General features: G+C 37.0%; 1 protein-coding gene across 9 annotated transcripts in view; it reads left to right on the top strand.

Annotated features, from left to right (window-relative positions):
- RYR2 (ryanodine receptor 2) overlaps window positions 1-24750 on the top strand; it is a 449014-nt gene that overhangs the window by 281972 nt on the left and 142292 nt on the right. For all 9 annotated transcript variants that reach the window (XM_075412466.1, XM_075412469.1, XM_075412474.1 and 6 more), the window contains 12 exons: window positions 5122-5330; window positions 7131-7305; window positions 13430-13638; window positions 14538-14890; window positions 15887-16001; window positions 16880-17040; window positions 17729-17888; window positions 18152-18238; window positions 19030-19256; window positions 20154-20955; window positions 21481-21681; window positions 21804-21909. In XM_075412466.1, coding sequence (XP_075268581.1) covers window positions 5122-5330; window positions 7131-7305; window positions 13430-13638; window positions 14538-14890; window positions 15887-16001; window positions 16880-17040; window positions 17729-17888; window positions 18152-18238; window positions 19030-19256; window positions 20154-20955; window positions 21481-21681; window positions 21804-21909 — 2805 coding nt within the window. The remainder of the gene's footprint in view (window positions 1-5121; window positions 5331-7130; window positions 7306-13429; window positions 13639-14537; window positions 14891-15886; window positions 16002-16879; window positions 17041-17728; window positions 17889-18151; window positions 18239-19029; window positions 19257-20153; window positions 20956-21480; window positions 21682-21803; window positions 21910-24750) is intronic.

The following is a 24750-nucleotide window of genomic DNA, read 5'->3' on the forward strand; positions in this document are numbered from 1 at the left end:
CCTAGTGAAATAGATTGTGTTGGTGGCAAAATGCCATGGTCTCACTGTTAAATCTGCCTGTGCCTCATCTGGAGACTTGAAGGCTGCTGCATAATCTCGTAATTTCTTCCCCTCCTGCTGTGGGAAGAAGATGCTGCGTGGAGAGAGCAGGCATGGCTTCTGCTTGGTCCTGAGAAGGTGGGCTGGCTGGTACAGGAGGCTTTTGCCGCTCGTGAAGATAAAGGGGCTGTCTAGTGGTGTAGGAGAGAGAGCACACTCATCTTCCACAATCTCCTCCATATCCCACTGAACAATATTATTCCTCTTTCCTCACTTACAGCTCTGAGAACCATGTACCCCTGCCTTTCCTTGGGAATGAAATGCTGGAAAATTTTACTTTTTCCTTATGATGCTGAGATACAAGAGCTAGTTCTGTGCGTGGAGTTACTAATGAAATGTAAAGCACACAATTGCAGTCCTTACATCTGAAAGGTGTCCTCAATCCCTTTGCAAAATTCCCGGAGGAAAGGCCCTGCAGAACAGTGTCCCCCAAACTGGTCTTTCTTAAGCAAAGACTGGAATTGCATTCAGCAAAAGATTTTTATACTTATTTTGGGGATTTAGATTTCACAGTTTATGAGTGTCTGAAGTTTTTGAAATGCATAAAACATGTCACAGGGATCCTCTTTCATCAGCCATAATCCATACTGTTATTAAAGGATTTAGAGCCCTCTAGTGGTGTTCTGCATCTCTATTCACTAATTTTATTTTAAACATTGATTGACAAAGGTCTATAGCATCAATTTTTATGCTTTATTATTGTTACTTAAGGATTTCCCATGGCAGCTGTATTTTTGGGGTTGTTTAGAATCTAGTAAGCATTAGTTTACTTAGAATCTAAAAAGACAAAAAATTCTCAGTTCACATGCTTTGTAGTGGTTCATGTCCTGTATAGATGAGGTACTGAGGGTCTTCAGAAGTGTTTTTAAGGCATGAATTGTGTAGACCATCAAAGAGAAAATTTGGTAAAGATACTGAGAAAGAATTACGTGGCGTAGAGTTCAGAGTTGCTTACAGGAAACTTAATGAGCCTGGCCTAACTGAAGTCAGGCGTTTGGTGGCATGAGAAGTGATAGTAAGTTATCAGGGACATGATTTTATAGGCTATCCAAGATAATATTGGAAATGTGGACCTTGACGTGGCTGAGAAAACAGAATAAAGGAAGAGGTGCTTAACATGGTCTAACAAGCAGACAAGTAGGTGCAGACATATTTGAGCTTGTAACAGTCTCAGGAAGAGGAAGAATTACCGTTATCAGACTGGGATACTGAATTTTCCAAGGCTGCATAGGCTTTAGTACCTTGCAAATTTGTGGAGAAAGATCCAGAGTTCTCTAGGCATTCTTTTTCCTAATCTGAGAAAAAGAGTCAGAGTGATCCCTGAGTCGTGTGATTTCATTAATGGAAAGAAAACTGTATAAAATGCTAGAGAAGAGAGTAGTCAAGAAAACGTAAGGAAGAAGGACCAAGAGTTTGATTTAGCATCACTTCTAGTGCTTTGTGAAATAATTTTCATCTTTTTAAAGTGTGATTTTTGTCATTTCAAGCTACCTTATGGTTTGAATGGATAAGAAGGTCTTGGAAAGAAGTGTCAGAAACAGACTAGGACTGTGTAATAAGTAAGGAACAGTGAGGGAATTTTGTATGTACTCACCATATAAGGTTGTATTTGAAGCTATTTTAGCAGAATGTACTACGTAAAGAAAATGTGCAGAGTAGTGAAAGGCAGCTCAGTGAAGGAGAACTCACTATATACTGGCTTAAAACATTGAAAGAAAGCAGAAAGAAGACAGAAGTGTTTAAAAGGATGTTAGGAATGGCCATCTCCAAGGCACCTGGTAGGCTCATGAGTAGTAATATTCAAGTAATATTCATGAGTAAATGTTCTTGGGCAATTTCTGAGAATATTTTCCATAGGTGGTGGGTGGATGCCACATAGCAGTAGATGAATCAGTAAAGACATTATTTCAAGAGAGTATATTCAGTGCAGTGACAAAAAGAAGAAAATTGGAGGAGTGAGTCCAAGATGTGTGGTTTTGTGAATGACAGAGAGGTACGTTCCTATTGGAACAGATTGGTCTGAAATGGATGGTGGGATTACACAGGAAAGGACTGGAAGTGGGAGCAAAGGAGCAGGATAATTCACAAGAGAACTATGATGGATGGGTGGAGAGTTGGATCAGAGCTTAGAGATCCAAGTCCAAAACTTCATTGTTTGTTAGTTGTCAAAAAAAAAGGAGAAAATAGATTTATTTATATGTCTCAAAGCAGTACATGTACCAGCATACGTTTTCTCCCTTCAAAAATCTTTGCTTATGCATTCCATAAATGTTATCAAGCAGAAATGTGAGGCATAAACTAAGCTTGTTTCTAGTGCTGTTATGGAGCAGAGTCATGTGTTTATGTTTTTAGCCTTCTGTAGAGGTTTCTTTTTTCCCGTTTCTCTGAAGCAGCCCAATAACAACCCAGCTTAGATTTTATCAGTATTTTTTTAATGCTATTACTCTTTTACAGAGTAAGAGAATCAGGGAATACATTTAGAAGGAATAAAATGAATGTGTCAATGTTTAACTTTAGCCTCCTCAGAAACTCTTCATGTAGCCATTTTGGTCTTTGAGAAAAGATGGTTATAATTCCCTGACATACAGCGAGTTTTAACTTAAACACTCTTAAACTAGCTTGTTATGAATCACTTGCTATTAAGAGAATTTTGGAATGAAGCATAGTAAGCTATGATAAGATAAGCATGTGTGATCATGGTTCAGATACTTAGCCGAATGAATCGGTCTGTGAAAGCTTTAATTTTCACACAGCTGTTAATTTATTTTACACTCTATTGCCTTAGACAAGAAATCTGAACAAGCTCTTTTTCTTCATCTCAGCTTGACAATTGACAAACAGTAACTTTGAAGTGAGAAGTGGCATTTTTTAAGGCAGTCTATGAAATGTCATAGTCGTCTGACTATCTCTTCCAACAGTTTGAAAGAGAATAAAGGAGAATAGTCAACACAATTTAAAGCTGGAATCTTGTTATTTCTGTTATTTCCCTGGCTAAATAATATTTTCTATGTAGTACCTTGGCTGTGACTAAGTTTTCCTTTTGTTCTTGAACAGTAACTTGCTTTGCCTTGAACTGAATTTGCCCTTTCTTAAGGGCATCTTTATTCTCTCCAGTCTTGCTGCCATTTATCTTGACAGGAGTTAATATATTTTTTACCGAAGCAGAAGTATAATTACTTCGCGATTTTTGTTGTTGTTAAAGCTTCACGAAAGACTTGCTTTTACGATTCCTATCCTCCATTTTCCATTACTTCTGCAAAAACATCTAAATTGCAACCTTCCTTATTTATTATAATAACTAAGAATATAGCAAGAAATTTTTATAACAATGACATACCTAAGAAATCTGACTTTTAGAATATGAGATGTTTTGGTGAATTGATCACAGTCTCTAAGTAAAGAAGATGTCTCAATTGGGGAGTCTTGTCTCATAAACAAATGTTTGTCTTTTATGGTGATTAGAAGACTAATTTAGTCTATATGTTGTTGGGTATATGTTTGTTGTTCTTGTATGTTGAGCATTTTTGTTTTGTTTAAAATAACTGAGAGCCCAGTTCATAGAATCACAGAATTGTTGAGGTTGGAGGGGCCTCTTGAGATTATCTGGTCAAGCAGGGTCAGCTAAAGCAGGTTGTCCAGGACCATGTCCAGATGGATTTTGATTATCTCCAAGGGTGGAGTATCCACAACTTCTCTGGCAACCTGTTCCAGTGTTTGACCACCCTAATAGTAAAAAGTCTTTTACTGTGTTCAGATGGAATTTCATGTTTTTTAACTTGTGTCCATTGCCTCTTGTCCTGTCACTGGGCACCACTGGGAAGAGTCTGGCTCTCTCTTCTTCATTCCATCCCACCAGGTTTTTCTACTCAAAAATGAGATTCTCCCCTATGCCTTCTCTTCTCCAGGGTGAACAGTCTCAGCTCTCTCTGCCGCTCCTCATAAGAAAGATGCTCCAGCCCCTTACTCATCTTTATGGCTCTGTGCTGTACTTGTTCCAGTAAATCAGTGTCTGTCTTTCAATGGGGAGCCCAGAACTGGACCTAGCACTCCAGATGTGGCCTTGCTACTACCAAGTAGAGGGCAAGGTTTACCTCCCTGAACCTGCTGGCAAAGCTGTTCCGTATGCAGTCCAGGATACTTCTGTCATTCTTTGGCGTGAGACTTCATTACTGGCTTACGTGCCACTTGTCTACCAGGACCCTCAGGTCTTTCTCTGATGAGGTTTCCAGCTGCTCAGCCCCCAGTGTATGCTGTTGCCTAGGGTTATTCCTCCCCAGGTGCAGGACTGCATTTTCCCTTGTTGAACTTTATGAGGTTCCTCTCAGCCCAGTTCTCCAGCCCTCTGATTGGCAGCACAACCGTCTGGTGCATCAGCTGCTGTTTCCTGTTTTGTGTCACCTGCAGACTTGCTGTGGGTGTACTCTGTTCCGTTATCCAGGTCATAAATGAAGATGTTAAACAGCATTGGCTCCAGCACCCCTGTAGACCCCAGTAGCCCTGTACTCCACAGCACCCATATAGGTCTGCCTGCATATCTTGACCCTTAAGTTCTGAACTGGCTCCTGAGCCATCCCAAAGCAGTTCTCCATGCATTCCAGCTGCTCTTTCACATCAAGAGTAACTGTTCCTCACAACCTTCCCAGCCTGTCCTTCCTCAAAAACATGTTTCTGCTCATTGCAGTATTCCGGTCATGCGAGTAATCCCACCAGGTTTCTGTGATCCCAGTGAGGATTGTAGCCCTGTAACTGCCCTCAGACTTCTAAGTTCTACCCCCAGCATGCTGGATGAATTAGTGTAGAGTCATATCAGAGAGGTACCCAAGCACGCTGATTCCCCAGAACGGGCAAGGGCGCTTTCCCCAGGAGGCTGTTCTGCAGGCACTTCCTTCTTTTCATGCCTCTGCTCAAAGGGATTCCTTTGCCTTTAGTTTTCACTGTCTTCATTTTTGTCGGTAGTTGGATACAGTACTTTCTGCATTGGGGTTTTTTTCTTTAAATTTTTTTATTTTTTAAACCTTACAGCGATGAGACTGGACGTGTGCAGTGGAATAATGGAAAAATTCAGGATCTTCCGCACAGAAAAGACTTACGCAGTGAAGGCTGGGAAATGGTATTTTGAGTTTGAAGCAGTTACTGCAGGAGACATGAGAGTTGGCTGGACCAGGCCGGGTTGTCTGCCAGATCAGGAACTTGGCTCAGATGAAGAAGCTTTTGTTTTTGATGGCTTTAAGGTTTGTATATGTTTACCTGTAGTAATATGAGTGACTGTAAAAGTTCTAATTTTCCAGCTTATTCCACGTGCCTTTGCCTTCTTTTCTTTCTTTTGTGTTTTATGAAATTATTTCTCTATCTCTTTGAAGGCCTGAGTGGAATAAGGAGGATCAATGTCACCTGAAAAATTAATTAACAGGGTTTGGCACAAGGTTTTTCACAGCTTCACGGTATTTGTACAGTATATACAAAGCACTGAAAATCTGGCTTACTCAAATACTAAATACTAGCAGAACCGTAATTAACGATGAATCATTTCTTTAAATTTTTACTCTGTTGTTCTCACTGTAAGAGAGAATTTATTAGGGAATAAATATGGTGAAGATTATTAGCAGTAAGTGTTTGAGGCAAACTTTGATATAGGTTTTTTAGAAGAATGTAAAGGTTACAAAGAGTATACGTGAGTTTCCATGGAAATCCTTACAGTGTAGAGTAGATGAAGTATGTTAGAACCAATAATTTTTGCTCAAATTTAATTCTGCATGAGACAATAACAGACTGAAATCTGGTAGTAAAAATATATAGGAAAATAAACTATTTATAGGTTACTGATTTTCATCAGAATAGATGAAAAGAATCATTAAAACTTAATTTCAGTATGAAGGCAAGTGCAACTGCTATCCAAACTAGAATTGCTATTAAGGCTACTGATGACTCATGTCAAAATATTTCTTGTATCTGATGTTGGAATTAATTTCCTTTATTACTGTTACAATATGTAACAGAAATCAACAGTGTTCCTGACTGATCCTGGTCAGATCAAACTCTCAAGATGTATTTTATTCATGTTGTCGCAATTTATTTTTTTTTCCTAGTCTTATATTACATGAGAAGGTGCCTTAAAAAAAGAACGGAAAATTGTTTTGTGAAACATCTGATTGGCTTAAGTAAAGCATTCAAGTACTGTGTCTTTACTAGAATAGCTGTGTAGTAGTTTGCCTTCTGAGTCTTAGGATTTGACCTTTAGGTCTCAATCCACAAAGCTATTTTATTGTCTTTGATAGATTCTCTTCTTGGTTGGAGAAAAGTTTTTCACTCAGCACTGCTTTGTTGTATGTGTCTTACAGTAGTTCTTAATAGATGGTAATTCATTTGAATTCCAACTCAAGACCCCATCCAAAGCCTTTTCATTCTTTGACTTGAACGTCAGTTGTATGAATCATTAATTATACTCTCAGCTACTCTGGAATCTATCAGAAGCTCAGAGTGCTTATCCTATGCACAGACAATTCTGTTCTTTCCAAAATCTGGCATGACACGAACTTTAATTTATTTTGTACCAAGATTTTTAGAATTATACTTAAGGAAACAATAAAGTTTGTTTGAAAGCAATGAATTTATAGGCTACTAGGTTGAATAAAAGCAATTGCTTAAAAAAAGTTTGTGAAACAGCTATTTAACGTTGTAATTGATAGTATATTATTTTCATTACAAGTCTTTCATGGAGCTTCTGCAGAAAAATAAGCCATGCTCTTACTTGTTACTACAAAGTTGAAATAGCAATTTTCCCTGTCAGCTCACTTAGCAACGATTTGCAATACTGATGTGGAGGGTGCCTGTAGGAAGTTAATTGTTGGATTTCCATTTTCAAAGTCAGATTGGAGTACTCGCAGGCATTGTTTCGGAATGATATGCTGTGTGAGTGTTAATTTTAGTACCGTCTTAATTGAGGGGGCTAATTATTAGTTGCACCACTAAGGGAGAGAGGAACACATACATTGTTGCTATTACTCTTTGAAATTCTTTTAAATCCTTTTCAGGCACAGCGGTGGCATCAAGGTAATGAGCATTTTGGCCGCTCTTGGTTGGCAGGAGATGTTGTTGGATGTATGGTTGACATGAATGAGCACACTATGATGTTCACCTTAAATGGTGAAATCCTGCTTGATGACTCGGGTTCAGAACTTGCGTTCAAGGACTTTGAGGTTGGTGACGGTAAGTACTGTAATACATTGTGCAGTTAACTTGCTGCTGTTGCCCAATTTTTGCTCTGGCTTCCCTTTAATGTGGTGTGCTTCTTTCCCCTCCCCTCCCCCTCACCCCAGACCTACCATTTGTCCTTTTCTCTATATGATTAGGATCGAGCCTTTGGAAAGGGGGCATGCTGGGTGTGAGGATGAGGCAAGGCCTTTTTCTGAGGTGAACTTTGCAGCCATCTTTTGTGATCAGACCTTTTCACTGTTTTGCTGGAATGTGTCTGGGATTGCAAATTCATGACATTTAACATTTCATCTGTGCTGCAGCAGGTCACCATATGATATAACAGAATCACAGAACGAGTCAGAGAATGGTTTGAGTTGGAAGGGACCTTTGAAGATCACCTGGTCCAACCCCCCTGCCATGGACAGGGACAGAAAATTTTATCTAGATCAAATACTGAAATACTACCAAATTTCTGTCAAATTAGTGAGAACATCTAGTAGGGAGTTTAAGCCAGCTTTAATGTTTTGTTTTAGCTCTGGGAGGAGAAATGACACCTGATCGAGGATAAAGTCAGCTGGTACTAGGTTAGCCTCCAGAATGTTTTACTTAATTCCAAACCAGCAGATTGAGTTTTGTGCCTGTTGTTGTAGAGTTCTTGGTGCGGCTTTCAGAGTCCACAAACAAGTTTTAGTTTACCATGAAGCTGTAGCTTATGAGGTTGCAAAAGATGGCAAAGACTGTGAGGTTGTGTCAAGTGCCAGACAGAGTCTACACCACAAAAACATTTTTGTTTATAAATTTAATTGCATACTTGTGTGCAAATAGGTACATAAAAGGGTAAGAAATTACATTAATGTTGATAACTTCCTAAAATTTCAGAACTACAGTAATGAGAAAAAATTATTTTAAGCTTTAATCTTTCCCTTTCATTAGTTGTAGATACATATATTCTGTCATATGATTCGAAGATCACATATTTATTATACATCTGTTGTGTTTGAGAGACAAAGTTAAATTTTTTTTTTGAGCAGTAAAAGCTGCAAATGATACTTTTGGGTTACTGATCCCCATTCCCAGGGGAAATATGAATCTTATACGTATTAATTAGGCAGTTCCCTGCTTGAATTTTAACCACCTTACTTTCTTCTGGATTTCAGAGTATTTTACTTTCAGAACTGCTTTGGAAGAAGAATTTTTTTTTTTTCCTGCTTCTGCCATACCATAAAAATTAGGAATAAGTTGATTTCATTTAAATTGAGATAATTGCCACCAATTTTCTAGACTCATGCTTGTTGCTTTACTGCCTTCAGATTTCCTTAGATACTGTGACAACATAATGAGGAAAAGGGATGCGTGAAATGGCTTACTGTTAGTGGTGTAGGCATAAAATCATCCTGGTGCCATTGAACTATAATGGTTTTCCAGTTATTAGGCAGTATAATCCCACTGAGTGAGGGATTCTGAGAGAAACTGGATATCCACGAAATTCTGAGGGTAGCCTGTTTGACCACGATTTTGATTTCAAGTTTGATGAAGTCACAATGGTGTGGTTTTCAAGGTACTTGTTTGTAGCTGCAGGTTCAGATTTAAACAGATCTTTGCTGAATCTGAAACTGCTAAAGCAGTTCCTGATTTGACTGGAGCCCGAAGGCCTTGGTAACCATGTCAAAGACAGATTTTTCACAATATCCTTGTAATTGACATTAAGTTCCTCTAGTATTGTGTTTGTAGAAAACAGCTTGCCTTTGAAATAAGATCTCCTGTTCTATTTTCAAATGAATGTGCTAATTGATAACAGATTTAATAACACTGGATCAATATTTGTAAATATTATGTAAATACTATCAGATTCATATACAGTTTGTGGGGGGGAGGGCATATAAATGTATGTATGTATATATACAAACACACATATGAAATACCCAAACTAAATATGATTTTTATAGAGCGTTCTTTTCGTAGGCTGGCTTTAGTTTGGTTTTGTTAATGGCTCTTGCTTAAGAGCATTGAGACCTTTCTGCAGGTCACTTCTATCAGTGACTGGTGTGCATGCCATGTGCTGCTGCAGAAGGAGACCTTTTCCTTTAGAAAAAAGATAGAATTTCTGGTCAGAGTCCAGTGTCCTGCTTTGAAGGATGCAGTTTGACTATAATTCAGTCCTGTAGTTATAATTTACTTAGGAACAGTGAAAAAGAAATATGACGCTCTGCCAGCTTGCTAATAAGGCTCATGTGCTGTGTCTTAGGTTGTACCACCACCAAGAGGAGCTCCTTGGGATTATGGCAGACTAATTTGTTTGTGAGATACCATCTCAGCAGTAAAATCGTTCAACATAATTGCATATTATTATGCATTTGTGTAAGAAAAATTTCCCATTCTGAATACGAACAAGTACATTATGCAAACCAAACCTTGATTTGTCAGCTCATGATCTCTGTGAGCATGAACTGTTCATAGTGCGTTTGACAAACTGGTTTGGGAGTTTCATCTTGTATTCTCAAAAGTAGGGAACATTATAAAAAGTGTTGCTGTCCTATGCTTTTGTGCATGTGACAGACAATGCTAGAGTATCTGTATCACCAGAGTAATCTGGTGGTAGTGTTAAAGTCTTTCTCCTCGTTTTGGTGTTTCATGCAGTAAAATAAAAGGTTTGCTCCATGGTCCAAATATGCACCTGAAGAGCCAGGTCATGGGTAAATCATCTTTTTATGTAGCCTCCAGCATGCAAGGGCTACACAGGATCTGTGAAGTATCACATCTGAAATGGCTGGATACCCATTTAGAGAAGGGTACTGAAAGTTAATTTTTATTCCATAGTAAGACGCGTAACTGCCTTACCAGCACACTCCTTGTAATTTCAGATACCATATCTTTGCCAGATATGGAAGAGCCCTGAAACACTTCAGTGGTAACTGTACCATTGGAAAATCAGGGCAGAATTTCACCAGAGACAGAAGCAGTGCTTCCATGATTAGGACTGGCACTGGTATTTATATTCCATTCATACAGAGAAACAGTTACCGTTTAGTTACCATTACTTGCAGGAGCTAGCTACATATACAGTACCGTTCTGGCATCAGTGAAATTTATATTGGTGAGAGAGATTGTAATGTTGATTCCATATTGGCTACATTTACAGGGTTGACGGAAAATACTAGATTGAGTAAAAACAACAATACGACTTTTACCTGTGGAGGAATTTTGTTCTGGGTTTCTCTGCTTTCTTTCAGGGAATCTTGCAAATGCTCCTTTACATTTTATTTGTGTGTGTGTGTAAAATATTACTTCATGTCTAAGAATGAATCTATCTGTCAGATATTTTTTTCTGAGCCTAAAGGAAAATGTGTAGGTAGAAGAATTAACAGTTTATGTGCATTCTATTTAGGAAGGGTAAATATTAGTAATATTTTAAATATTTTACTTGGTTTAAATATTCCTGTTTGATTTAGTTTTGTGTCATGTATGCATCTCTGTCTTCATGAGTAGAGTTGATCATCTTTTCTTGGATTTTCGACTGCATCTAATTATTTAGTCAGCTTTTTCTATAATATACGCTTACTGGATTCTACTGATAATGTCAGCTGCTATTGCTTTTTTGTTTTGCAATACAATTATTTCCTGTTTGATTTGAGGGCTGTAATAAAGAGGAACTGGCTATGTGTTAATTCTCAAGGTGCTGGAGATAGAGCTTGCTGCCTCATTTCATGAAATATTTGACCTGTGCATAAACATAAAGCACAGGTTGCCATGAACAATTGCAACACATGAACAATTGCACATGAAAAAGCACATGAACAATTGTTCATGTATATCAATATAGAAATAAATATAGACATATATATGGCTATGGCATGTTCACAACTGATCAGTTTACACCACCTTGTCTTTGAACACTTTTTTTAAGCTTTTGTTCCTCTGTGTTTTATACTAAAAGTCCAGTTAGGTCACTGTTTTGTTTTCAAAGGCAGTGGACAGCAAATGCCTGTGGAAACACGTTAGAACAGGATAAGCAGACAGTGATACAGTCACTCAGCCTCCAATGATTTCTGGTGCAGGAGCCTTCTGAGATGGAGAATTCCACAGCATTAATGTGAGCTGTAAAAGGAAGTTCCTCCCTTTGTTCTGAAGCTTACTACCAAACAGTTTCTTTGATCATAATTTTTGTTATGAAAGACATTGAAAAATCTTGTACTGTTCTTCATCTCTGTGCCACTTGTAATGGGCATATTTTTTTGAGGCTGAAGTATCCTAATTTCTTTAATTGTTGCTGATAAGAAAGCAGTTTCATTCGTGTTGGCCATTTTTAGATCTATGATATCGTTTTTGAAATGTGGAAAGAAAAACTCTTCATAAGATTCTAAATGTGGGTGCCACAAAGCAGATGCTTTAGGCTGCATATACCAATGTGGTTTATAGCAAAATGTAAGTGATTTTTGGTTAATATTGTGAGGATTCATGCTGTCACAACTGTTTATCTGAAAACTCGTTCTCAAAGAGCTTGATGTCTGTAGTAGGTTGTTACTGTTCTTAAGTGATGAGCTAAGATATGTAAGGTTATTGAAAATAGAATTTTGATTTTTGACTTTGCATAAAAACTTATGTAACAGCTTATGGATTCCTTTAACTCAATAGGGAGCCTAGTAATTTCTCCCTGCTGGTGCTACTGGGCTTTACCACAGCGTATGTCTATATATGCAAATATAACTTTCCTAGTTATGTGTTGTATAATAGGATTTTATTTAGTGCTGGGAAAAAACTCTTTATTACTGTCTGTCATTGGATTTGCACTAGCAGAACGGACATAAATCATGTTGTTTAAATGATCTATGTTATCTGAGGAGTTGATGCCTTGTGATTTAAACACCTTGCTGTGAAGATAAAAATCTGGACTTGAATTTAGACTAATAGTGTATATCCTTAAATTTATTGTGCCTAATATACATACACATGATAACCAATCTTGTGTTTCTGTAATAAAACTTTCAAGAGGTGGTACTGAAGGCTGGTCTTTGGTGAGCAGTCATTCCTGTAGATGGTGCCCTGGAGTTTCCTATCGTCTCTAAAAAAACATATCATTGACAGATATTCTGCCCTTTTTTTATCTGGGCAGCCTAAAGAAAAGTGAGGAACTATCGTAAAATCATAGAATGCTTTGGGTTGGAAGGGAGCTACTTGTAGTTTGTCCTTATATGCTTCAATACCTGGTACATTGACTTGAATCAAAATCATTGAACAGAGCTTCATATTTCTTGTTGATAGAAAACATTTTGTTAGTAGCTAGGTCAAATGTATCAACAAAGTGATTTGTAGCTCTGGAAATTCAAAATCATGATGAAAAGGAACAGAAGAAATAAGAGATTTCTTAGGTTTATAGACTGGGATACTGAATCTGAGGGAAAAAAACCCAAATGTTTTTTTAAACAGTGCAAAGGAGTCACAAGTGAGTTCCCTGCGCTAGTCGAACAGTAAGACAGCAGATGCATACAAATGTGAAGCTGATTCAAAAGTAAAACCAAAAACCCCAGCCCAAAACCCAATCCAAACTACTGTAAATTTCATGAAGCTGCAGTATCATATTGTCAGTTCATATTATCCAGAGCCACAAAGTGTTATGAAATTTTTAATTAATTAATTTTAATTTTTTTTTTTAATCTACAGCATGCACTTGGTGCATATATGTGGTTTTTTTTCACTGCTATAGCTGCGTGGCCAAGCACTATATTACTTCTAAAGTAATTTTTGAGGTTCTCTGAAAATAGCATGACTAATGGAAATTCAGGAAGAGTATCAAAAACAGTAAGACTTGGAGTAAAACTGGCAACACTTTACCAGTTTAGCAGAGAGAGTAACCAAGATCTGGTTGTCAGACTCCTTGAAGTACTCTTAGATTTCAGTGAAGTGAATTGAGTGTTGCATGAAGAGATCCATGGCTACTAGAGAGCTTTTTTTTCCAGAATGATATTTGAGGTACAGTATGTGGTGATGTGCTATCGATGACTGCTTGCATTTCTATTGGTTGTTTTTTGGATTAAAAAATAATAAAAATTCCAAAATGATTTTTAATTGGGTTATGGAAGAGAGCAGTTCTCTGATGTTCATGATGTACAGCTCACGTGTTCTTTCATCTTGTTTTAAGGATTTCTGCCTGTGTGCAGCCTGGGCCCATCTCAAGTGGGAAGAATGAACTTTGGAAAAGATGTCAGCACTCTAAAGTATTTCACTATTTGTGGCTTACAGGAAGGGTATGAACCCTTTGCTGTTAATACAAACAGGGACATCACCATTTGGCTGAGTAAAAGGCTCCCTCAGTTTCTACCAGTGCCACAAAACCATGAACATATTGAGGTTTGTGATCCTATTAAAGTGTTTCTAGACATTTCTTTCATTAACATGTTTGAATTTTCTACTTTTTCACTTCCAGACAATATTTTTAATGTGATATGTTGACTCAGTTCTGGTGAACTTTGCACCTGTCACAAATTTCTTACATTCGGTGGAGTTGCAAATAGTGTAATTATTTGGTTGATAGTATTTCTTTATCTGTGAAATCTGTCGTTTGTAAACATGAGATTCTTGGAGACAAATTCTATAAGATGTCCTCATTAAGAGCTCCTTGTGCAGTGAGAGCTATATTTGTAAACAGCTTCCAGAAATTGGGCATTTTTACATAACAGATACCATGTGTTCTGGTGCACACACTTTGTGAAGGGATTTTTCTGTAACTAATTGATTTTGATTTTAATAAATATTTATTAGCCAATTGTGTCAACACTCATGTCCCAATCACTTGTGCATCTTGATGGAACTGAATTCGTGCCTTATAAGTCCACCATAAAATCCTTCTGAGATTGATGAAATAACAACTCTTTTTCAGCTGATATGTATCACGCTGTAATATTTAACAAATAATTCATGTTCTTGCATGTGTACATGTATGATTTATTTTATTTGGTTTGTGTTGTTCTGGACAGGGTTGGATTTGTGTTGCAAAGAGTTATGATGAGAACAGTCATTCCTTTGTGACTATATTTTTCGTTTAATGATGGAACAACAAAAACCTCCGCTCTTTATAGTATTTATATCCCCTTAAAATGGCAGCACTTGATTATAGTACATTTGACCGTTGACAGCATACTGTTGTAAGTTGTACAAGTCATAAATGCTTATTCTAAAAATAAAAGTTGAATATTTACAAGGGGCAAAAAGCATCATCTTCAAAACAACTACATGTTTACATTTCATAGGTGATGAGAATTGATGGCACCGTAGACAGCTGCCCCTGTCTGAAGGTCACACAGAAGTCCTTTGGTTCACAGAATAGTAAAACAGACGTCATGTTTTTTCGATTAAGCATGCCCATTGAATGTGCTGAGGTGTTCTCCAGATCAGCTGCAGGAGGGTTACCAGGCTCTGGTCTTTTTGGCCCGAAGAATGACTTGGAGGATTATGATGCTGATTCTGATTTTGAGGTTCTAATGAAAACTGCACATGGTCATCTAGTTCCCGACCGGATAGAAAGAGAAAAAGATGCCATAAAAACAGAGTTAAACAACCATAAAGATTATGTTCAAGAAAAGCCTTCACGTCTTAAACAAAGGTTAGTAGCACATTTAGCTTGCCTTTTGGTTTTTTTCCCCTGTTTTTTGAATAGTAGAAGAAAATGCTAGTCAGGTCTGCAGAGATTTTTCCCTAGTTCTGCCCTGAATTTGGGTATAACACAGTAGGTGGGACAGTTAACCTCCATGTGATTAAATTACATCACATGCAGTATATAGATTAAGCAGAAAACTGAAAACATTCTTCAAACTTTTCAAGGTTCATTGTGAAGGCTTTTGTGATCATCATGCAAAGTGCACTCTAAAACCATGGAGATCCATTCTGACAGAACTAGCAGGTCTTCAAAGTGACATGGAATGTTTTTTCATATGGCTTCCAAAAAGCTGAAGGTGTTAGATAATCTTTATCTAGAAATGTATATTAGCTTCTTATCTGATTCAATGAACGAAATAATCATGAGAGTATTCTCTAGATGACACAGTCATTCTCCCTGATTTTTGTTGTGGAATCAGGAGCTGAACACCTAACTTGATGAAGCTGTCGAAATGCGAGCACAGACGGTATTACCCCAGCTTTCCATTCCTTTTCTGCTCTTCTTTACCCAACTTGCTTTGTTAAATATTTCAATTGCAGAATAAATCAGGGCATGTGGATGGTATTTTTAAATGCGTGAAGGTCATTTAAGGTTCCACAATCTTCCAAAGTGACATAGGTGTTTAACAGCCAGATAATTTTTTAAGTTACGTGAGTTTAGTTTCCAAGTAACTTTTGATATATGTAGTTTAAGCTCAGAATTCATTTAAGTGCTTTTAAAAATGAGCCTGTCTCTTTCTCTTTTCTGAAGAATTGTTTTGATCTACATGGAAGTAATTAACTGGTGGTATGTATTAATAATGTAATAAATAGTATGTATTTAGGGCTAGCATAATAAATATATATTTAGGGATAATGTTTCAAAGTAAAATTCCTTTGTGTATATATATAATGATATATTAAACTTTTCATATAGATTTTGATTTTATTTGTGTTATTACAGGTTTATGCTCAGGAGGACAAAGCCAGATTACAGCATGAGTCACTCTGCACGGCTTACTGAGGATGTGCTAGCAGATGATAGGGATGACTACGATTATTTGATGCAAACTTCCACGGTATCGTAACATAGGATTGATATTTTAGCTATTTGCTTGTTCTTTTTTTTAATAACTACATTTTTTTGCTTGTAAGAGTTTCAGAAACAGTCTAATTTTCAGCCAAACTTTAAATTTAAATGTCTGTGGTAGTCCTGTACTACTGAAGTTGAGACTCCTAAGTTCCTTGTGTTTTGACTTGATTGTCAGTTTAAAACAATTTCCATGCGGAAAGCCATAAATTAGTTGAATCCATTTTTGAAACTACTATTGATAACACCAGACATAAAAGAGGAAGAATAAATAGTTCTAGAATAATGGAATAAATAGGAAAAAGTGCATTAAACTAGTAAGTCAATGTTCAGGGCCATCAGAAAATATCTATACTAGTTTCACTTAGCATTTATTTCATGGAATTCCCAGTGAAAGTTTGGTGCAGGTTTTGTGCATCTTTTTCTGACAAGATCAGCTCCATAAGCACTCACTCTTCAGTGTTCAAATGAAAAAATACTTCTCTTTTGGATGTATTCTCCTCTTTCTAAAAGATACTAGATACTAAAAACTGAGTCGCCTACAGTATAAACAATGTAGCTCCAGTACCAAAATAGCCTACAGTGCTATGGTGCAAAAGCCTACGATACAAGTGTGTAAGCTGCATCTGTAAGCTTTTCCATTTTTTGTTTTAGCATACATATTTTGTTGGCTGTATTTTGATTTATGTTTATATTATTTTGTCACTTTGCTTATGAATTGCAGTTTAATTAAAGCTTATGCTACTTTTGAAGAGATGACATGTTTTCAGATTTTAGAGCAACAAATTAATGCTGAATCAACCTGATACACTGGAAACCAAATACTATCATATACTGACATTATTTTTTTATTTTTTTTATTGACAGTATTATTATTCAGTGAGAATATTTCCTGGTCAGGAACCTGCCAATGTCTGGGTGGGCTGGATTACATCTGACTTTCACCAGTATGATACAAGCTTTGACTTGGACAGAGTGCGTACTGTCACAGTTACACTGGGAGATGAAAAAGGGAAGGTTCATGAGAGGTTGGTTGCAATTTTCTTAAAAAGATACATATTTTATACCCATAAAAGTAACTAACAATTTATAAACAGTAAACCCACCCCATTTAATGTAGTTGGGTTGATGTAAAAAAAAAAAAAAAAAAGAAAAAAAGAAGAGTAATAGGAAAAAGTGTAACTTGTTCTCTCCTCTTGCTTGTGCAAAAACAGTGGAGTAATGATCTGATCAAATCAATAGGCCCTGAAAAGTAAAATAGCACAGCTTTTCTATGTAGTTTCAGACTGTGATCTGTAAATATTGACTTCTCAACTGGTACAAAGTAGAGCAGAATACCTGGTAGTATTTTTGGAGCTTTTTTGGTTTTTGCAGGCCACAGTTAGTACAGCAGCTCTTCTCAGCACTTCAGCTTGTGATCCGTGCATGAACTTTGTGTTATGCCTAACGTTAAATGATTTAAAACATTAAATTGCAAAGTCAGTTTTGTCTCTTGTAATTTTACAAAAGATTTGAGCTTTTTCATATTTAGTCATCTTCAGTTTTATTTTTTTCAATTATGAAGTCTAGGTTTCACTGAATTTTGGCATTGGTTATGGTGGGATCCACTGTTTTTAGCCACAAAGCCCTGTTGGTTGCAGCCGTACAAAGTTGTTTTTAGTCCACAACATAAAGTTTATACACCATTCATAAATAAATTTGTCTTTTGACATTCAGTATAAAACGCAGCAACTGCTATATGGTGTGCGCAGGAGAGAGCATGAGCCCTGGGCAAGGACGTAATAACAATGGTCTGGAGATTGGTTGCTTGGTTGATGCTGCCAGTGGCCTGCTGACCTTCACAGCTAATGGCAAGGAACTAGGGACATACTATCAGGTGAGTATTTTTTTAATGATGCCTTCCAGTAGGAAGGGGGAAAACCGAATCCTCAGGCTGCGTGTCTTAAGAATCATTTTGTGCAAGATTGGAAGAAAAAGCAGTAGTCACTCTTACGACAGTGATTTTTCCCTTGTATTTGGATTTTCTGGGGTTTTATTCAAAGGCTTGCACTTACTGACTGTCATATATGGGGGGGGTGTTAATATGCAATAGAGTTTTGCTGTCTGCAGAGGTTATATATTTGTGCATCTTTGATACAGGTTGAACCGAGTACAAAGCTATTTCCTGCTGTATTTGCTCAAGCTACAAGCCCCAATGTTTTCCAGTTTGAATTGGGAAGAATAAAGGTAAATAGTGCTTGGGTTTGTGTAGGTTTAGGACTAATACATCATATAAAATAATTTTTTTTTTCTTTTTTTTTGAACATCTGTTTGGTTTTTTTTGCCATTTGTTGCATGCAATGTGTTCTTGGTATTGGGCACATTTTTTATGATTCCGAGTGCTTGCACTATTGCCATTTTTATTCTTAACTCAGTTTTAAATATTTCATGTATTTAAAATACAGTACATTGGATGAGAAGGGTTGTAACTGATTAGAATTGGGAGAGGATATTGCAAAGTCCCACTGAATTTTCTGAATCTCGTCCTTCATGGTGAAACGAAATCACTGGGGTCAGTAAGGCTAATCTCTTATTATACAAACAGAGCATGGATGACCGGTGCATCTGCAGATTAGGTTAGGAATTTAAAATACTTTTAAAGTACAGTGAAACAGTACACTCAGGAAAACTAAGCTGAAATTTACTTACTTGCTTTGGATACTTTGATATCTAAGAAATCAGAAGAGGTGAAAGAAGAGTGGAGTTCAGATCTCTGGTCCAAGGAAGTGACCACACATTACATTCAAGTTTCTATTTCAAATTTAGCTATTTTAGAAAAATTGTTATGGACAATGCTCTCTTGCTGCTAATCTGCCAACGGTTCCCAAATGATTTTACGAATTACTGAAAATGTTAATTTCCTGTTGCATTGTACTTCACTGTACTGTAAGTTGAATATATTTAATGAAAAAATATCATATATTCAGTGTATGGTGAAGATTATAGAAGTGATTGTCTCTTCTGTTGGATTTTTCCAGAATGTAATGCCATTATCTGCTGGTTTATTCAAAAGCGAACACAAAAACCCAGTCTCTCAATGTCCTCCACGTCTCCATGTGCAATTTCTCACTCATGTGCTTTGGAGCAGAGTGCCGAACCACTTCTTGAAGGTTGATGTCTCTCGTATCAATGAACGTCAAGGCTGGATGATACAGTGCCTGAATCCTTTGCAGTTCATGGCCCTTCATATCCCCGAAGAAAACAGGTTGATGTTTGTCTGCTGAAGTGTATCAGAGCTAGGCTGGGATTATGAAGCTAGACCTAAGGTTTTCTCTGTGTTTATAACACATGTAAATAAAGGCAGTGTGTTTTGATTAAGCGAATATTAAAAATAATCTTATGTTGCAATGTTTTAAAATCTGCCTCTCCTTCTTGTGTTTCCAACCTCTCCTATGTTCTCTCCAAACTCTTTGATAGTGTATCTAGGTTTTGAATGAAAACGAAAGTCTGTTTGTAAATTATTGTAGATACTCTGTAAGAAAGGCAAAGATCTGTTTTTGTGGAGATTTTTTAAAATTTATGACCAGTTTAAGTATTCTGTTACTTTAATTTTCCTAAATTTAGTTTAAACAACTGATGAAATTTTAATTTTTATATTTCCTTGTAACCCAAATCTCTCAGCATTTTGCTAGTGCCAAAAATGAAAATAAAATGACTAAAAAATTAGGTAAGAATTCTAAACAAATAACCCCACCCTCGAACCCTCTGCAAATAAACCAATTAATCTGTTGCCATTTTCCAACCCCAGATCTAAAAACAATAAATGATATAAATATTTCAACTTTTACAAGTTTTAAAGCCTTCATTTTCAGTTATCCAAATTCTTGTTAGTAGTATGAAGAAGTATTCTGTGTTAAGTAAATAATTTTTATCTTTCTCCACTGAAAGTAACTGAAGTTGTACTTTAGGAGTGACTTGAATAAATTCCTGATTGAGCTTTGTTCTAAGTCTTTGATTCTTAGGTTGACAGTGTTGCTCATGTGGACAAAAAAGTCCATCCCTAGAACTGATATTGTGCCAATGTTATCCTTAGGGAGAATTTTACTTAATTAGGTTTTTGCACTGATATTGAATTTACGGTATTGTTTTTTTTTCTCTGCAGAACAATTGATATTTTAGAGCTCACAGAACAAGAAGAATTGCTGAAATTTCACTACCATACCCTCCGATTATATTCAGCTGTTTGTGCTTTAGGCAACAACCGAGTGGCCCATGCTATGTGTAGCCATGTGGATGAATCTCAGCTCCTGTACGCTATTGAGAATAAATATATGCCAGGATTATTACGTGCAGGATATTATGACTTACTTATTGACATCCATCTCAATACCTATGCAACTGCCAGGTTAATGATGAATAATGAATTTATAGTTCCAATGACAGATGAGACCAAGAGTATTACCTTGTTTCCTGATGAAAACAAAAAACATGGCCTCCCTGGTATAGGACTTAGCACTTCCTTAAGGCCAAGAATGCAGTTCTCCTCTCCAAGTTTTGTAAGCATTAGCAGTGAATGTTTTCAGTTCAGTCCTGAATTCCCTCTGGAAATCTTAAAGGCCAAAACCATAGAGATGCTGACTGAAGCTGTTCAGGAGGGCAGCCTCCATGTCAGAGATCCAGTTGGAGGTTCTACAGAATTTCTGTTTGTCCCTCTCATCAAGCTCTTTTATACCCTCCTAATTATGGGAATCTTCCACAATGGGGATCTGAAGCACATCTTGCAGTTGATCGAGCCCCGGGTTTTCAAAGAAGCAGTGAGCCAGGAGGATGACATTGATTTCTCAGAGAAGGAGCTGAGTTCAGATGAGCTCAAGTCAGAAGAAGGAGAGGAAGAAACCAGAGGGGAGCAAGTGCCAAAGGAAGGACTGCTTCAGATGAAACTTCCAGAACCTGTTAAATTACAGGTAACAATACTGCTGTGATAGTCATTTGTCCCATTTCGTCCCAGATCCTTTTTTCTTCACTTGGTAATTTCTCTTTCAAGGAATACAGCATTTTGATGTTATTTAAATAGAGAAGTGATTTCCATATCATTATCTGCCTGATGATACAAACTTGTTCCCCGTAGATCAAACAACTGTTGTTTGATTAAATAGAATTACTTTCTCAAGGACATTAGCAGGGAATTCTTCATTTTTGTGGAACCAGACAGAAAAGAAATTCCCTAGAAGCAAGGAGTAAATCCATTCTCTTATAACTTTATTAAAAGCCGTACATTTTATATGCCTGAGGCACATAAATCTCTTGCAGATGCCAGATATTCCTGGTGTAGGATTACTTCGCATTTAGTAAATGACAACATTAAAGATTTCAGTCACTTTATTTGAATGTAACTGCTGCTGTAAGGAATCCATCCTTATTTGCATAATATTCAGAAGGTATTTCTTAGCTTGGCAACTGTTCTTTCTCTTACGATACTGTTTTCTCAGATGTGTCATCTGCTGCAGTACCTATGTGATTGCCAAGTACGACACAGAATAGAAGCCATTGTAGCATTCTCGGATGATTTTGTGGCCAAGCTTCAAGAGAATCAGCGCTTCCGGTACAATGAAGTAATGCAGGCCTTGAACATGTCTGCTGCCCTGACAGCTAGAAAAACAAAAGAATTTCGATCCCCTCCTCAGGAGCAGGTACAGCTTACAATGAACAGTTTATTTTTTGTTGTAATCTATGTGTGGCAAAGTTCTGTTTGATTTGAAAGCTTTTTCGTTTGGAAATCAGTGTCATTTGCCTATCCTTTTTATTCTTTAAGATTAACATGCTGCTGAACTTTAAAGATGATAAAAATGATTGTCCTTGCCCTGAAGAAATTCAGGATCAACTCTTGGATTTCCATGAAGACCTAATGACACACTGTGGTAAGTCTTGTTACTGAACATTTTTAATTTTTTAATTATATTAGCTTTAGAAGCAATTTTTCTAAATATTTTTTCATAAGAAACACCAAGTAGTCTATAGATTTTATTATATCAATTATAAATACTATTGAATAAAGATACTCAACTTGTAGTCAAAACCAAAGAAATGTTCTTATCCTCATATCTGGTCAGACTAGAAGGGAATGCAATATGTTTTACTTCATACGGGAAAATGGGTTTTTCTCACCTATACAACTCTGTGGGAATTTCTTTGGGCTTAATGTATCACTTGCTATTCAAGGGGTTCCTCTGCTCTATTCCCTCTTCCTTGCACTCCCGTGCACAGGATGGTATAGGTCATCTTTGCCGTAACAAGTTGACTATGGGCATGTTAACCACAATATAATGTAATATTAATGGCTGATTCTGCTCAGACATGAAGGAAGATATAGAAGTTTATTATCTATTGAAATAGACTAGTAATCCAAAGGTGCAGTTAAATTTCTGTGGTTTTGATTTCTTCACTTCAGTTAATGAAAACAATTAAATTCTGTGTTATATTAAAATGTGAAATGTAGTAACAATTTAAATAAAAAAATACCAATATAAAAATGAAGTGCCAAAATGTGTATTTTAAATGTCAAACTCATATCGTGAATACTGTGAATTCAATTACAAAGTAGTTTTGTTTGGAATGCATGCTTACTTACATTTTGTGTTGAGGACACTGTTGTTTTCCTGTTTGGACGATACTTATCCCTTCATTTTACTTCAGTGCACTATTACAGAAAAATAAGTAGAAGCGACACTTAGCAGACAGCACAAGCAGACAGGCAGCTGAGCTTTCACGTCATGTCCCCTTAGCTAGAAGAAGATAATGCAAGGATGTGTGATAATATTTTTTAAACTAATGCTCTAGTCAAGGAAGGAGCCTTGGACAGGCGGACTTCTGCACTTCTCCTCCTGAATTGCAGTTCCTTCATCCTGTCCTTATAGGACAAGTGGTCCAGTCACCTTGATGGGCCATTGTTGGATGCTCTCCAGCTTTTCAATGTATTTTTTTGTATTGGATAACCCAAAACTGGATGTAGTATTCCAGATGTCATCTCATGAGTGCCAAGTACTGGGGAATAATCACATACCTTGAGCTACTGATTATGGTTCTGCTAATACAGGGTATTTTTAGCTGTCCTTGCTGTCAGAGTGCACTGCTGACTTGTTGTCCAACAGGATACCCAAAGCTCTTTTTGCAAAGATTTTTTTTTAACCAGTTCATGCCCAGACTGACTTGTCACATGGAGATGGTCTGTCCAAGCTGCAAAACTTTGCGCTTGTCCTTGCTGAACTTCGAGTATCCTGTGACCCCATTCCTCTACCCTGTTGAGCTTCCTGCTCTTGACTGTGTTTTCTCTTCCCTCCTATCTGCATCCTCCACAGTCGTGATGAAGGTGCATTATGACACTTAAAATGAAATACTTCTGTTTTAAGTGAAGAATAAAAAAAGAGAAAAATTCAAAGTAAACTGTCAGTTGCCAGAAAATTAAGGTGAAATAAAGAATTTAGAAACAACCTTTCAAAGGAGAAGAGGCTTTATCTTTCACTTTGATTTTTCTATTTTTTAGTCTCTTACCAACATTCTCCTCTGTTCAAATTACATGGTCTAGTTCTGTCATTATTTTTATTTTCTTTATGAGGAAACAGTAATTTGCATAATCTACAAGTAGAAAATTAGTTTTGTGGGTCAGAGGATGCATTACAGTGAGTAGAATTAATTACTCTCTGTATTCAAAATATGACTATTGCAACATAGGTAAAACAATTACACATCCTGAGTCCTATGTTTGGTTGATTAGCCACCCACCACTGCGGGACTCACATCATGTGAAATGATCGAGAGACAATTATATTGACAGTGTGCAAATCAGAAAAGTACAGCTAGAGCTCAGGGAACAGCACAACTGTGGGAAAACAGACATTTCATTTGAGTAATTTCAGAGCATTGCTATATTCTAATTGATAAGACATTTCAGTGTCTTTTCTGTTAATTAGTTTGGCTGAAGAGACTGCCATCTAAACCATTTTGTAATACAATTTAGTGTAAAATATGAAGTTACTGATGATCCTTGTTTAGTTTAGTGTCACTTACTCTCTTAGGACAAAATCTAACAAAATACTTAGTAGTAGTTAATGCAAAAAATCTGACAATTAAAAACAGATGCAATAAATTAGGAAGGATGATCTAATGTCATGAAGAAACATCCTAGAAAATTCAAGACTGCTAAAGAACTCCCCACCAACCCCTTAACTTTAGAACTTATATTGGAAACTAAAAAAACTGAGAAAAAATACTGGAACGACTTTTTTACTTTGAGCTTATTCTAGTTTATTACTTATAGGTCAAGACTTTTAATTCCTTTACAAAATATGCATGGATGAATAAAGTTAAAAACATGAGAGAGATGAGCTGATGGGATGCCCATGAAGTTCAGCAAAGGGAATTGCGAAGTCCTGCACGCGGGGAGGAATAACCCCATGCAGCAAGGACAGGCTAGGGACCAAACTGGAAAGTAGCTTTGCAGAAAAGGACCTGGGGATCCGGTGGACAGCAAGGTGAACATGAGAAGCAATGGGCCCTTGTGGCAAAGACAGCTGACAGCTGTCCCCAGTACAAGACAGACATGGGCACACTGGAGTGAGTTCAGGGAGGGACCATCAAAGATGATTAAATTCTTGGAGCATCTTTTGTATGGGGAGAAACTGAGAGAGCTGGAGTTGTTTAACTTGAAGACAAAGCTCATGAGGGAATTGTATCAATGTGTATAAATAACCATTGGGCACAGG

Source organism: Opisthocomus hoazin, chromosome 2 (genome assembly GCF_030867145.1).
Source record: "Opisthocomus hoazin isolate bOpiHoa1 chromosome 2, bOpiHoa1.hap1, whole genome shotgun sequence".
Lineage (NCBI taxonomy): Eukaryota > Metazoa > Chordata > Aves > Opisthocomiformes > Opisthocomidae > Opisthocomus > Opisthocomus hoazin.